Source organism: Cebus imitator, unplaced genomic scaffold (genome assembly GCF_001604975.1).
Source record: "Cebus imitator isolate Cc_AM_T3 unplaced genomic scaffold, Cebus_imitator-1.0 Scaffold220, whole genome shotgun sequence".
NCBI classification, from domain to species: domain Eukaryota; kingdom Metazoa; phylum Chordata; class Mammalia; order Primates; family Cebidae; genus Cebus; species Cebus imitator.
The window spans coordinates 1,804,477-1,821,250 of NW_016107535.1; the positions used below are offsets into that span (position 1 = coordinate 1,804,477).

The window sequence follows — 16,774 nt, forward strand, 5'->3', positions numbered from 1 at the left end:
GTCAGCATCTCTTGTCCCTTAATCTTTTGTACCATTCTCTCTCTAATGCCTGTAAGGAAACTGTTTGAATATACTCCATATGGGAAAAATAACCCCAACATGTTGTAACAGGGGGAAGAAAAACACTGAATAGATGAAAGGAACAATCTACAGGTTAATTAGTAGTATGGCCACAGATACATGCAGTTTTGTTTCAGAAATAAAGCAAGCTGTATTTGTTGTAACTATCTCTTCTTTGAACTTAACAGAATGCTGATAATGCCAAGCTGTGTTTACAGTCCAAATTTTTACTAAAGACTTTCAACTTTGCACTCTGCCTGTGTGGTATCTCTTGCCCAAGACAGAACTTCAAATAAAATCACATAGGAGTTGATGCTGGAAACTGTTACTGAGCTTACCTGTTTTTATGCAGTTTCTGTGGACTTACATGGTTTCTGAGAGCTCCTTTCAAGCCTTAGTAAGGGAAAGTTCTTGACTTATCTCACTAGTTATTAGGGATTTGGATATTAGTCATCTTGTAAAAATTAAATGTGTTTACTAAATATGATAATCTAAATATGGAAAGTACATTAGTACAAGAGAAATCACCCAGAAATACTTCATTGGCATTAATTTCACATTTCCTATTTGCCCAGTTTTCTCATGTTTTATTTTATAACTTTTTTTTTTTTTGAGACGGAGTTTCACTCTTGTTACCCAGGCTGGAGTGCAATGGCGCGATCTCGGCTCACCGCAACCTCCGCCTCCTAGGTTCTGGCAATTCTCCTGCCTCAGCCTCCTGAGTAGCTGGGATTATAGGCACGCGCCACCATGCCCAGCTAATTTTTTGTATTTTTAGTAAGGACAGGGTTTCACCATGTTGACCAGGATGGTGTCGATCTCCTGAACTCGTGATCCACCAGCCTCGGCTTCCCAAAGTTATTTTATAACTTTTATAATGTGTCAATAAATGTGAGGTCTTGAAGGCTGCCCAGAAATCACCACAGAGTAGATTCTCCTTACCCTCAACCTTAATCAAAATTTAGTTTGCATGTTTATCTTATAAAATTGATCTCATAATGAAAACTGAAGACTAGGAGGGTCCTTAGAAAAACACTTGATTCAGTGCATTTATTTTATAAATGGGGGTCACAGAAAGAAAATTTGGCCAGCCTGGTACATGGCTTCCTAGGCAGTGTTTCATTTCCCAAAACTTTCATTGGTCCAGAAAGTGTACCTTCATTCCCAGCCAAATCCTTCCTACAATACTTTCTGTGCCTTTTTTCTGCTGCTCACTCTGATGATCTCACAGGCCTATAAACTCTTACAGGTAGAAATGTGATTTCTTGCTGTGTTCTTATTATAAAGCATTGCCATGCAACTGAGAAGTTATGAGAGCCGGTGGATTTTATTATAATGGAGTTTAAACTTCTCTACTTTAAAACCCAGTGATTCTGCTAATCTGGAGGTAGCAGGAAAGGATGACTATTTTCTCCCTTACACAAAGTAAGATTGTGAAGGGGCTTATTCTCTGAATGAAAAAGGAGAGGAGAAAAGTAAGAACCTTCTAATGTTTTATTCAAATGTTAACAAAGAAAATTGAGAAGCGTGTTTCCTTCAAATTGACACCATTTTTATCCCAAACATTCTGGTAAGTGATAGCAGATGACTGTGCAAGCTTCTGTAAAGAGAGAGGAATTTTCCAGGAGCATAGTCCCAGCGGGAAGTATTACCTAAAAGTAATACACTAATCACTTTCAATCCTGCATATTTCCACATACTGTGTGCACACATATGTATATTAATAACTATTCCCTAGACGTCACTTCAGTGCTCAGAGAGCTCAGTGTTGCTATGCAAGTGCTGGAGATGGAATCAGATGCAGACTACAGTTTAGCAAAGAGAATTTTACAGAGATACAAGCATGGAAATGGCCTGAGGTCCTGCCTTCTGGGTCTCCCTGTGAGCTCGAATGTAACATCAGGTGTCAAGGATTTGTGGCCCCATCTGCCCACTCTAATGAGTATCTAAATGGCATTGCCTGTATTTGCGAGGCACTCATATCTTAAAAATCAGTCTACTCATATCAGTCTTGCATTCCACCTTGTGGATTTTGTATGGAAATTTTGTAGAATGTCATCACTGGATGGAAGCCCCAGATATGCAAGTACATCTGCTCCATTGTACAGGTGATTTTTATTAATATTAATAAGAAAATTTATTTTACAGCAATATATCTTAGAGGAAGTCCTTACATTTTATTTGTATGTGTGTACACACACACACACACACACACACACACACACACACGTATATATATATTTATGTATCCTGCCAGTAATAGTTGGAGGTACCTAGGGCCGAGAGGTTCAGCAAGCCGAGATCGCAACACTGAACTCCAGCCTAGGCGATAGAGCAAGACTCCATCTCAAAAAAAAAAGAAACAGGTTTACTATCCAGAGAATCTGTTCCATGTGAACACTGCTTTTTGTCTGCTTTCTTCTTTTGTGAAACAGGAAGGTAAGAGGGACACTAGAGAAAACCTAATGTTCTTTACAAAATGAGTCATAGTTCTCTATCTGCAAACTGTGGCTCCCATTCATGCCTTGGTATCAATATGACGATTACATGTTATATACATGGATTCCACCTCATTTGGAACATATTCTTCAGCCTGAGCTCTGTTGGATCTGATCTAAGTTTACATAGTCTTAAGTCACACATTGAACCAGTTTTACAGGCCACTAAACCTTTTTAAGTTTTAATGTGTATATATATATATATATATATATATATATATATTTTTTTTTTTTTTTTTTTTTTTTTTTTTTTTTTGAAACAGAGTCTTGCTGTGTTGCCAGGTGCCAGGCTGGAATGCAGTGTCATGATCTCGGCTCACTGCAACCTGCACCTCCTGGGTTCAAGCAATTCTTCTGCCTCAGCCTCCCGAGTAGCTGGGACTACAGGCGCGTGTCATAATGTCCAGCTAATATTTGTATTTTTTAGTAGAGACGGGGTTTCACCATGCTGGCCACAATGGTCTCGATCTCTTGACCTCGTGATCCGCCTGCTTCAGCCTCCCAAAGTTCTGGGATTATAGACATGAGCCACCGGGCCCGGCCAAAGTTTTAGTATTTTTATTGTTAAAATGAGAGTGATTATAACCCTTGCTTTGCTGCCTCCAAAGATTACTGAGGGATCAAATGCATTAATAAATAAGATAAAGCACTAGACAAATATAAGGGATGCTTGTTGACTTCACAGGGGGAAGACTATTTTATTGCTGGCTGCTGAAATACAGTAGCTTTAGAAACACCCTCTTGGGTTCCCTTATTGTCAGGTTTGTTCTCAAATAATCAGAATAAACTTGGAGATTTCCTACGACAAAAGCTAAAAGTACCAGGGCAAATTTGCCCTTTGAATGGACTGAAGGGAATTACAAATTCCCATGAGAGAGATCATGGAGCAGATTCAAATCATAAGTCAAAAATAATTGTTGCAATAGCGGTTCTAACTATACTAGTAAATATTGGTTTTTCTGTCAGTAGATCAATCATGAGGTGAATTCTAAATATAGAAGACTAGATTAAAAATTAGGACTGAGAATGTGAAAATGTCAATGTGTAAAAATTAACTTCAAGAGAAATCTTGCTTTGGCCAAAAGAAATACTGCTGTTTCTGTCAGGAATGTTCTGTCATTTAATCAAGTTTCCTGCCTGGCCAGATAATTTTAGGAATTTTGGACTTTTAAAATAATAAGTTTAGAAATCTGGTGATGTGGATAGATTTCAAGTCAGACTGCCTAAGCCCCAATTCCAGCTTCAATATTTAACTCTGTGGTTGTGGGCAAGGCACGTAATGTCTTTATGTCGCCTTTTTGTCAACTATTATGGAGCTAAAGATAGAACCTACATCATGGAGTTGTTGGTGTGATTGCATGAGATAATACAATTAAACACCTGGCACATAAAAAGTGCTGAATAAATATTGACTGTTATCATCACCCCAGGGTCTACAAATTTGTATAGGGTTAGGATTGAAATTTTTACCACAGAATTCCATCAGTAAAATATTGATAAATGTAAATCTTAACTGCCTCGGAGACATAGCGACCTCTATTTTCCCCTCATTGACTGTCATCTTTAGAGAACAGTCCAAAGCATGCATCTTTCTGTTCTAGTTGTTGTGAGCTCTTTATTTTGACGTTGAACTGTACCTCCTATAGTTTGAAGGAGAAAGAAGTTGGTCTCATGCTGGACACCTTCTAGATGTTACCTTCTCCAAATTGTATAGCCAAGCATTTAAGGCAATTATGATCATTTCCTTCTTAGAGAAGCCTGGGAAAGGTTACCATAGTACTTGGCACAGAATAGAAACTAAATAAATGCCTTGTTGAGGGATTGACAGAATGGCTGGATAAGTGACTCAACTAAGACCACTTATCTAGTGAGTGTACCTACTCACCTACTTGTTTTGAAGACAAGGAAATTTAGGAAACGTGACCAGGCTGCCAGTAGCTAGTAACAAAGGCAAGAATTGCACATCTGATTTTCTTTACACGATGTTATATCTAACTTTGTTCAAAAGATACCATGTATTATACTCTAAACTGCAAAGCGGTGTCATTTTTGTTTTGTTTGTTGGTGGTGGTGGTGGTATTTTTGTTTTGATTTTGCAGCTTTTCCTGAGATGGGAAGTTGTTATCAAAAAGTTACTGTCATGACTATCTGTGTAGATGTTATTAGTTTCGTGAAGGTTGGGAACAGGGTATATGGTGCCCAACTCACAGCCCCTCTCAACCTAATATTGAAGTTGCAATTTCCTAGAATGTAGCTCCCGGGCCATTTACCACTAGCCATCACTGCATTCTAATACCCCAGGACAAACTTCTCTTTGTGGAACACACAAGCACACAGTTCTTGTTTACAGCAATGGTTCTCATACTCACATTCCTGGTGGGAAGCTAACGTTGAAGGATACACATCATCACCTGTCCTGATTCCCCACCTGTGGTAGATCACGACTTTCACTAAGCTCCCCTGAGGCTTGTGGGGGTGGAGAAGTGATACTGGACTGGCCCTTCCTCTTTAGCTGCAGGCATTAATGGGTTCTGCTCCTAAACAACAGCCATAGCGTCAGAGTTGTGATTGAATAATATACAGAGAAATATGTGCTGATTGAATAATATACAGAGAAATATGTGCTGATTGAATAATATACAGAGAAATATGTGCTGATTGAATAATATACAGAGAAATATGTGCTGATTGAGAAAATGGGCTTTACAAGTCAGACCTGGTTCCAATCTCAGCTCCACTACATTCTACCTTTGAGACTTTGGTTAGGTGATGAAACCTCAGGTTTCTTATTTAAAAGGAGAATAATTGGTTGATAAAACTAAACGAAAGAATGTATTGTGAAGTGTTGGGGCAGTACTTGGCACAGACAAAAATGCATAATAATTTTCTATTTTTTGTTAGGCTCCTTCACAATACATATATTTACATCAGTAAAACATGCTTGCTTTTGCTACCTTATGTGGGACTCCCCCTCCTAACTTACCACCTCACCTGAAGGTCTAAGCTAAGCAAATAACTATCTATAAATGAATCACATCGTGGTTAGACCTTATAACAACTTCCCCTTACAGGGAGATCACAGCCTTGACTTCATCTCATCTGGTTTGCTACCCACACCTTTATCCACTCATTCCTGAACTCCTCTCCCTGACAACCTTGGGGTTTTGGCTTGTTGCGTGTGTTTTTGTTTTGTTTTGTTTTGTTTTTTACTTTAGCTTAATTTCTCTTTTTGTACTAAGATGTTAAAATGTTTCTTAATTTGACTGTCTCTGAAAGTGTTTTATGTCTACCACTCATCCTAATGGCAGACTTTCATCCTTTTCTTGTTGAGAGTATTTGAGAGAGAGAGAGAGAGAGAGAGAAAGAGACAGAGAGAGAGAGAGAGAGAGTGTGTGTGTGTGTGCATAGAGGGAAAAACAAGAGAGAAGGGAGCAGACATCGCAGCTACCTTTTCCCCATTATCCACATACTTGTTGAACCTGCAAAGCTCTCTACAGAATCAGATATACATAAGCACAGTGACAGAACTACATGTGTCCTACAGTCCTGCTTTTGGATATGATAAAAACTCTTGTATTCACAAAATTAAGTGGCAGTAACCATAGGAGACTGGATATTGCTGCATTATTTAAAGACAGAGTCCCAAGAAAATAGTGAGAATTCAGTTTGATGTATAATGGGATAAATGATACCTGACTTTACGTGGCTATCAGTTGATATTCTTTGTGCATTCTGTATTGTCTAAGGCTACAGCAGCGCCATATGATAAATTCATCAGCAACCTAAAAGAAGACTGTTCTATCGGACTGCTTCCAATTAATATAAGTAAACCGCTTTCTCTGGCTCAATGCTACCAAAATATTTTATGAGAAAATTTAGCTGACTCTGCTCATGTATATTTTCAATGGATGGAAAGCCACTACAAACTTTTCAAACTAAAATATAAAGACAGCATTAGGGAGAATACTCTCGTTGGTGAAAAACAACATGTATTATGATGCCTTAGGAATTTCTTTTTTTCAGCCAACTCGTGGTTGAGCAGTCTGTCCCCAAACTGTTTTGCATGCGGATGAAACATGTTTGGACGATACTTGTCAGCTTTTATTCTGACAAGCAGGACAGAAATAGGCATCCCCTGGAACACTGAGCCTGACTTGACTCAATATAGAATCACCTGAGAGTTTTAACAGTTTCTCTCTTGCAATATCCCACCCCCAGACCAATGTTGTCAGAATCTTTGGAGTTGGGACCCAAGGATAGTATTTTTTTAGATTTCCCAGATGATTGCAATATGCAGGTTAAGACTGAGAGTCACTGTCCTAGAATATAAGCAGTTTAAGAAACAACTTGTCCATTATTATATGCCTCGATATGCCAGAGTCCATGAAATAAAAGCTTTGGTGATAAGAAAATGCCACCATCCTAGAACCTTCAGATAACGTCATATATGCCTGTCACATAAACAGTGCAAACTCATTCTGTTATCTTTTTGTGCCTTCAGTGGAAGATAATTTTTGAATCAGCTTAATGGAAACTGTGCTTCAGGAAAATAACTTCAGTGGCCATATGTAGGATAAATTGGAGCAGGTTTTGTTTCTAGGAATACGTTGCCATCATTTCACTACCCTTATATAATTTTATTGATTCAACTTTTAGAACAAGACTTTTTTCAGAATATATTGAAGAATGTGCTTAATGGGAATGCTGATATATCATACAATTGGCATATAAATCTTCAGTTCATTATCATATTTAAAGGTACAATATTAATTTTGCTTGTGCCTGAAATGTCTATTATAATTCAAGTAGCAAGAAAGACATGAAGACAAATGTGACCTAGCTTGATGTCTCCACATCTTTATTACTTTACATTTGATGTTGAATGATGGGCAAGTTTGGGAGTATGTCATCCACAGTCACCATGACATCAACTTTCAAAATGGCTATGGACAGCTTTGGTTCTGCCTCAAAAATAAGCAGTGCTTGCAAAAGTGGGTCTGGGGCCTATTTTGTCAATTGTGTAGTGATCACGGGAAAAACGTTTTTAATTAAAAAGTTTATTTTGCCATTATGAAACAAACAAATTCATATTACCAAAAGAGAAAATAAATATGACACTGGTACAGTGGTTCATGCCTATGATCCTGGCACCTTGGGAGGCCAAGGTAGGAGGATTGCATGATCCTAGGAGTTGGAGACCAGCCTTCGAAGCGAAACAAGTCCCTGTCCCTACAGAAAGAAAAAGTTTTAAATGGCTGGATGTGGTGGCTTACGCCTGTAATCCCAGCAATTTGGGAGGCTGAGGCGGGCAGGTCACCTGAGGTCAGGAGTTCAAGACCAGCCTGGCCAACATGGTGAAACCATATCTCTACTAAAAATACAAAAATTAGCAGGACGTGGTGGCACATGCCTGTAATCCCAGCTACTTGGGAGGCTGAGGCAGGAGAATTGCTTGAACCTGGAAAGCGGGGGGTTGCAGTGAGCCGAGATCACGCCATTGCACTCCAGCCTGGGCAACAGAGCAAGACTCTGTCCCAAAATAAATAAATAAATAAAGATTTGCTGGACATGGTGGCACGTGCCTATAGTTCCAGCTGCTGGTGGTGGGTGCTAAGGGAAGAGGATCGTTTGAGCCCAGGAGTTCAAGAGTGTAGTGAGCCATGATCATACTACTGTGCTGCAGCCTGGGCAACAGAGTGAGATCCTGTCTCTCAAAAAATTAATTAATTAATTTAAAAAAACTTGAAAACCCATATCACACTATTCTACTTCCCTTGTTCAACCTGTAGATTTGCCTGGAATGCCACACTTCACCGATGCCATCCCTAAAAATGACTTAATTTCTCACTTTTCAGATTAGCTCCATTATTAAGACTTGTGTAGAGCCTGTCTGTGGGTAAGAGGAAGTAAATCAGAGATATATCAGAACAATCAAGAAGCCATTGCAATAGCCCTTGAAAGGAAACATGATTAGGTAGTAGGCGTGTGGTGGAAAGCAGACAGACGTTTCCGAGACATTGCTGAGGTTGCTATAGATGGGAGAGCGGAGGTAGAGGATAAGAATAATTGATGGCTGAATCTAGAGTCAGTACAAAGCAATGTAGAAAATAATTAATAACACGTAAACACCTTTTTGGTTTTTTTGGAAATCTTAATTCACTGACAAAGTTCTCTATAGGCCGCCGGCCCTCTGTCTTTGCATCTTTTGATTGACTGTACTCAGCATTGCCAGCAAGCTCTTCACACCATCCCTGGGTCTGAGATAATCAACTGTGTTTCCTTCATGCTCTGATGCCTCAAAGTTTGGTACCATCCTCCTAGTTTATCTTGTTTAAAAGCGCAGAGATACTCGTCTAAAAGATGGGCGTTAGGATCGTGGTGTGCTTTTAATAATGTGTGGTGTAAATCCCTCTAGAGGCAAGGATACACTATGCTTGAGAAACTTTCTCTTCATTCTGAAGCTTTCCCTAAAGGACATAGCTTGTAAATGTTTGTTCATATGAAAAGGGAATATTTGGGTACCTTTTCTGTTCTGCTGAGGTGAGGGGCTATTTTTATTTTTTGTTCCTTGCTCTTTTTCTGTACTTGTGATTCAAAGGCGCCAGACTGATTTCCCTCAAGGCCGGTGTCCCCAGTGTATCCCAAGAATAGAAAAAGTAACGAGAGGCAGCAGAGCTGGCCGTGTTTGAGTCCAGCATATTAGGCTGTCCCACTTTGGAGGAATATTCTCCAAAGCATCACATAGAAGATTTTTTCTTAGGAATAGCGTCCATCTGTTTTCATAGCTAGGAAGACAAAACCATGAGAAGCCATCAAACAGCCACTGCAGTGTTTTGGTATACAAGCCATAGTCACTCATTCTCTCTGTGGGGGAAAACTAGAATGTTTTTCCCTCTTCCACCTTTACCTGTCAAAATTCCATCCTTGAAGTTTGGGCTCAAATGCTTCTTTCTCCACAAAACCTTTCCTGAGCCCCTCTGAATGTGGTTTTCCTCCCACATTCCATAACACTTTCTTCTAAGACGTGTTACATGCTTTGCCATGTGACTATTGCATGTAGGTAGTCTTGACTGTGAGACGCACTGACATTGTCTAACTCATTTTTATCACCCAGAAGCAGAACATGGTTGTGGGCCAGAGTAGATAGTTGAGGTTGAATAGATTGACCATATCGAAGCTTATCTTTTCAGCCTGACCTTTAAGGCTTTGCTCCGGCTGTTCCCTCTAAATCAGTGATTGAAGTTTGCTCCCAGATCCGCATGGGTAGCTATCAAACTCTCCATAAGCCATGTAGGCTCAGGTTCTTAGATTCCAGATACTACACTTTGGGCATCATAGTCTCAATCAAAATTGCTACTTTTAGCTGCTTAGTAGACTGCCATGACCAAGAGTTTAATATTTAATGTGAACTACTTTTGGAAGGGCAAAGTGTGGCCCACAGATCCCTCACGGCCCCTCGTGCACTATGTTGTGAATCTGCTTGACACCTAGAAAGGGAAAGAGTAATATAGAAAAATAATTTTGTTGACCTGCCTACATTTAACAAATGTGAAATATAAAATTACAGCTTTCACAGGAATCTAATATGCTTTTAATAGTCGTATGGATTGGCAATCCACTTACTTCTAATCCCCAATTCGTTTTCTGTAACGAAATGTTGTCAAAGGGTGGCATGAAGTGATAGAATTTAAGCATCACTTTCAAACAGAGCACAGTTTTGTGTGTGTGGTTTTGGTTTTTTTTTTTCTTCAGAATAATTACAAAAATAGTGCCATAAGAAACAGCTTTGTTACTGTTGGCAGGAAGGTCCAAAATGTTAAAGCCATCTTTTATCTTATAATAAAAACAGGTACAAATTCACATTTAAAGCCTGCCACAAACAAATGCTATGCACAGTTTTTTCATCAAATATCAAGACTTTTAATAATATCAACTGTAGTGGTATATCAAGTGTAGTATCACGTCTTTATAATGATAACGACTGTAGTAGTGACAGCTCAGTTTCCAATACTTTAACTCTTTTTCCAACACTTTTGGTGTTTGTTGCTGTTGTTGTTTTTGAGACGAATATTGCTCTGTGGCCCAGGCTGGAGTGCAGTGGCACGACCTCAGCTCGCTGCAACCTCTGCCTCCCAGGTTCGAGCGATTCTCCTGCCTCATCCTCCCGAGTAGCTGGGTAAGTTATAGGCAGGCACCACCATGCTCAGCTAGTTTTTGTATTTTTCATAGACACAGGGTTTCACCATGTTAACCAGGCTGGTCTTGAACTCCCGATCTCAGGTGATCTGCCACCTCGGCCTCCCAAAGTACTGGGATTGCAGGCATGAGCCACTGCAACTGGCCTTCATATTTCTTATTCCTTAGTGGGGAAAAAAAAACAACCTAAGATGCATACTTTGGGTTATATTTAAAGACACATTCAAATCCCACAACATGATATAAAGAAATACTTTTCAGGGCCACAACTGGAGAGAATTAGACATAAATTTACCTTTTTTCTCTCACATTGAAACATCTAGCCCTCTCATATTTAAGTGTGAAATGGCTGTCAATCCAATACGATGGAGGGCTGAAAGCAGTCTTCAGTGAGAAGTCTCTCCGTAATGCTCCCTAACGTCAGATCTGTATTAATCCAGATGCACAGAACTGGGAATAGGCAATACAGCATTGTGGTTAAGAGCATGGACGCTGAAGCTAGACTGCTCAGGCTGGGGGTTAGTTAGCCATTTCTGTGACTCTGTTTCCTCATCTGTAAATAGGCATAAGAACAGTACCTGCATATAGATTGTTGTGAATATGAAATGAGTTAATATATCTAAAGCCACTAGAAAAACGTCTGACATATGAGAAGCACTATGTTTGCTATACCTTACCTATCAAAGCCTACAGCTTCTGGCTGACATTCCCAATGTTCTGTAATTATTAGATAGGACTTTTTTTAACTTAGCAGAAACAAAGTCTAAGAAGGGAAACTAGATGTAGACATGGCGTCCGGCTCAAGATTCCCATGATGAAGCCAGATAGAGATATGGATGGCAACCAGCATAATGCCTCTCACTGACATAAATATTTGTTTGAAATAATATTTTATTGTTATCATTTAAAGCTTACTGCAAATTTTAAAAACTGAAACCTGATGTCCATATGTAGGCCAGATGCCACATTAATCAATTTAAGAATGCTGGAGCTATGCAGAATATTGCATGAACAATGAGAACCGTGGCCCTGAGAGACTTGAAACCCTACAGTATATGAAACTATTGCAGGATGTGGGGATGTTCAAGGGAATAACAGACATGGAAGAAATGCTCGCTGAATTTTGATATCTTAAAGGGTGTCAAGTCCAAAAGAGAGATTTGTTTCATGAGGTCTCAGAAGGCAGAACTAGAACAATGGGGTAAGCAGTTAGAATGAGGAAGCATTATGGCTCAGTAGGAGAAAGAACCTTCTAGCCATCAAAGCGATCTAGAAATTAAAGGACTGCCTTGTGATCTGCCTGTTGTGGAGGACTGGCTGCAGAGGTTTTACAAACAGGGCTTTTGTGAAAGGAACTAAAATTTGAGTTTGGAGCCAATTATCTTATATTCTAACTGGATGCATAGAATCTCCAAGAAGAAAGGCTTTTCTGTACTGTTTTCTAGACTGTGCCTTCCACTCCAAACATCCTGAGTCATGTTCCTTTTATACTTGCATGTGAGATTAGAGCGAGAGCACTGGCCTCAAAGCCAGAGACCGGGTTCTACTGTTCCTTTCTGGAAGAACGTAGGCTAGGAGACACAATCTCCTCAACTGATTAATGTAAAATCCCCGCCATGCCAATCTTGCAGAGGATTGGGTGCCTGTGCCGGTGATCTTGCTGGTGTTGATGACGGCAGGACTGGGGGTTCTGTTGCTGCTGACGTGATGAATCTGCTCTCTCCTCCACTTCGGCTTTAGCAGGACTAAAGTGTTCTTAAGTGTGTTCTTATCAAACCTTTTTTTTTTTCAGGCCGCTGTGCTCGCTGTGGAGAAAACGTCGTGGGGGAAGGTACAGGATGCACTGCCATGGACCAGGTGTTCCACGTGCATTGTTTTACCTGCATCATCTGCAACAACAAGCTCCGAGGGCAGCCGTTCTATGCTGTGGAGAAGAAGGCATACTGCGAGCCCTGCTACATTGTAAGTTCCAGATTTGTTTCTCAAGTGCTTTGCAAAGACATCTTCTGTGGCTGAATGCCAGTCACTCCAGATAGAAAATAGCCATCAAATCTTTACTTCTTCCTAGACTTAAAAATGTGTGTGTGTGTGTTTGTGTGTGTGTGTATGTAAATTGGCATATTGTAATTTTTTCTGCATATCCCCCATTCATATGAGGTCAGAAAGGTGTATTAGGGCGGGACTGCCATTTAGAAGATCATCAGCCTGTGGCTTTTGAGCATGTATATACAAGCTAAAATTTTCTTCCTTGAAGCATCAGAAAGCTTCCCAAGTAGCTGAGTCACACCTCTTATAAGAACTTACCCTGCATTTCAAGTCCCAGTATTTTCAGGGAAACTTTACAGAATCTCTGGACTTGTCAGTCCTCTTCCAGAATACTGGACTCTTTGAGTCACCTTTGTCTACCAAAATATTTCTCACCCCTCTTATCGAGCCGGTTTTTAATGTTGCAAACAGAGGAACTGTTTATCATAAAGCACCTTAAAGAGAAATAACAGTAATGCCGAATCAGCTTATCATTGTTTTCTTTTATTACAGAACACAAAACTTTATCTTAATAATATACCTGGGTAACTGAAAAATTCTCGGTCATGTTACCTTAGTGTTTTGCAATGCTGCTTACTTAATCTACCTGTTAAACTATCCTCTGATAGGGCAATTTGATGAATAGAAACTTTTATCATCTAATGTAAATTTCTTTGCTATTCTTCAACATGATTTTAATCTTTGTTTAACACATGTTGATGGGAAAAGTAGTGTGATTGTTTGTTTGTTTGTTTTGCAAACCCACAAAACAGTCATGGTTTGGCCCTCAGTGCCCCGGGATTTCAACATAAAATAAACCTTGAGTACAAGGTATTGGGAGTCATACTTTGCTTTGCAAAGTTCACATTTATTGAAGAAGTTTTTGGCCTGGTTAGTATTTTCCTATAACTTGGCAGCTGTAACTCATTGTAACCTTGGGATCTGTAGCACAGATCTGAAAGTTCATCAAGATTAAGGCTTTGTAGGATTAAATATGGGTTTTCATCTCTCTTAGGTTCAATTTTATTTCATTTTCTTTCAAAAGGTGACTTAAACACATGTAAAGCCATACAATGATAGAGCTGGAAAAAAATCTTAAAATAATGTGCGTAATTACTCTCTTTAGCAATGAGAATGCCAAGACATCGAGAGGAGGAAAGTGACTTCATATGACCTATCGTTAGTGTCAGAACCAAGGCTACATTCAGTTATTCACACTCCACAGTCTTATATTCCATGCAGATGCTACATGGTTTTAGTTTTCCTAAACATAAAAATAAAGTAATATGCTGTTGATCTGGAAGGAGAGATATGCATAAAAGTAAACAAAAGCTTAAAATCTTTATTGAAAAAAGAAAGGCGTTACATAATTCCTGGCCTTTTTAAACAGACTAAACAGAGTGTCATTCACAATGAGTTGGGACCGCGTCTGTGAAATTATTTGTTGCCATGACCCCTCAGGTAGTGATGTTGGCAGAGTGTGTAGTGGCACCCAGTGGCCTCTTTACACCAAGTAAAACAAACTGTTGTGGGTTTTTTTTATAGCTCATGTGTCTATTTTTTGTCCCTTTTTGACTCCATTGTTGATTTTTGCTATTTTAATGATGCTCCTGTGGCAGCCTTCTTTAGCTCTTGTTAGCTAGAAATCATACAGTATTGGGAAATAATGTAATGGGGTGGGAAGAACATGAGTTTGAATTGGGTTCCATCACTTAATGCTTCATCTCCTTGGGAAAGTTATTTACTCTAAGAATCAGTTTCTTCATCTATATAATGGGGAAGATGGCAGTTATTTTCCCCAAAGGCTCATGAAGAAGAAATGAGATGATCCTTGTAAAGCACAGTTGGCCTCTTCAGGAAAAGTAGTGGAATAAATGGTATTCTGGGATTAACTTTAATAGAAAGTTTCTGGACCTGTTTAATATTTCTGAATGTGGGAACCCTACCTGTGCAATGAAATTCACTGGCCTTAAAGAAATTATAACCTTTCAGACATACTCCTCTCCCATTTTTAAATGTTTGCTTGCTTTTCTGAATGTGTAATAAAACTGGAGAATGTCTAATCTGACTAAATAATAGGTTTCTATAGTGTGTGGGCTCAAGTTTCTATCTCCATTCCAGGCATAGGATGGGTCTCCGTGATTCTGTAGGATGCCAGCCCTTTATTCTTTGGTTTACTGTTACTATACTATGCTTATGACAAGGAAAACTATTTGGGAGATACTTAATCACATACTTGGAAGAGCTGAGTGAATTCAAATAATGGAAATTCTAACCATTTTTTTTTTTACTTCTTTCCCTCATAAGAACATTTAATCACAGTTTTCCTTTAATGAGATCTATTTGTGGTGACTCTAAAATGTAATTTAATTCTTATGAGAATTTTCAGTTAAGCTTTACTCAAAGACCCTTGTTCAGTATTGATTTGAGTTCAGCACAGCCCTCAAGCCCTCAGATGGATGTATCAGAACTTTAATCTCTTCTGAACTTTGTAAGCCCAATAAGCTGCATACTAGAAGTGTAAAGAGGTTGAGGAAACTGAGCAAATAAAATAAAACAAATTTGCTTTGAAGATCAAGTTTGCAATAAGGAAAATCCTCGAACTGTGTGCCTCTCTTGAAACCAAAGGCCTTAGAACAGGAAGCATTTTTTGTGTGATCCAGCAAAATTGCCTTTGGTTACACTGTAGAAAACTGATGTCTAAAAGGTATTTTACATAAACCAGAGCAAACCTAGCTGTTGGCCATCACTCAGTGTGGCTGTCTTTCTTTTTTTCATTATTGATGGAATGAGAATATTCAAGACAGTGGCTTACTGTATAAGGACCACCATGTTTGATACTCTGAGTTCAGAAATGAGACCAGTCTAGTATAAATGAAATTTACTTCTGCCTAAATTGGTTGTTGATCAACTTACAATCCTATTTAAATTACATATTTACATGATATTGAGGGAAAATGCACCAATAATGTCTTCAGCTTTGGTTCAGTGATTTTTAATATTTTCCTGTGGTTTATTGAGTTTGTTCTTAATACTTGTGCTTAAGTAGGTATGAATAAACTAGTTTGATTCAGTCAAGCATTGTAATTCTCTTTAATCATTTTACATATTTTATTTTCTATTTTTTATTAACCTAATACAAATGTTCATAACACACTTCATTTTAAAACCGTTTGCCAGTCAAAAGGTATTGTGTGTTTTCCAAACTTTTAGAATTATATATAACATGCTGATAGACAGTTGAATAAAATTTTTATTTTTTATTTTGAATCAGATCCTTAGCATAAATTCTTTGATTTATATTACCAAATCAAATTTAATCTGGAGGACTTTTGCGTTACCTTGCTAGATTTCTTTAGAAATATTTTTCTAATTTACAGAACCATCAACAATAATGAAACCTATGTTAAATTGCAACCTGTCCCCTATGGGAGAAGTTTATTTATATTTTCTGAATTAATATGATAAGCACATCATGTCATAGTTATTTTAAGTTTGTGTAATTATTAGCAAAATCAATGAGATGCTTTTCTTCTCTGATGATATGTCTCTTGAAAGCCTAGTTTTGATTATTCTTATAGATTTGAATATGTAAACAGATTAAAATAAAGATTACTAAAACTTCGTTGGGAAGTGATATCAATAGAATGTATTTATCCTAATTCTAGCTCTCCTGATGTGACCTTGGGTAAGTCATTTAGCTTCTGAGTATTGGTGTCCTCATTTACTAAAAGGAAATATTAATTTATTCCTTATCTTCAAAGATAAGGAATAAGCAGTTGTGATATTTTATATACATGAACTTGTTTACTAATATAAGTGCTTAATCTGATTAATAGCAGTTTTATCATTTTTTTTTCCTTTAGTATAATGTGATACAATATAGACATCCTCTAAATCTGGGGCAATTTCCTGGCTGTGGTTGCTATGGAAATACTGAAATAAATAGATGTCATGGAAGGAATATAAGGGCACATATTAGAAGAAGAGGTTCA

The 16,774-nt window shown here is 38.4% G+C and overlaps 1 protein-coding gene across 8 annotated transcripts in view; it reads left to right on the top strand.

Annotated features, from left to right (window-relative positions):
- LOC108318535 (LIM domain containing preferred translocation partner in lipoma) overlaps window positions 1-16,774 on the top strand; it is a 731,582-nt gene that overhangs the window by 591,181 nt on the left and 123,627 nt on the right. For all 8 annotated transcript variants that reach the window (XM_017549618.2, XM_017549612.2, XM_017549620.2 and 5 more), the window contains one exon: window positions 12,547-12,716. In XM_017549618.2, the coding sequence (XP_017405107.1) occupies window positions 12,547-12,716 (170 nt within the window). The remainder of the gene's footprint in view (window positions 1-12,546; window positions 12,717-16,774) is intronic.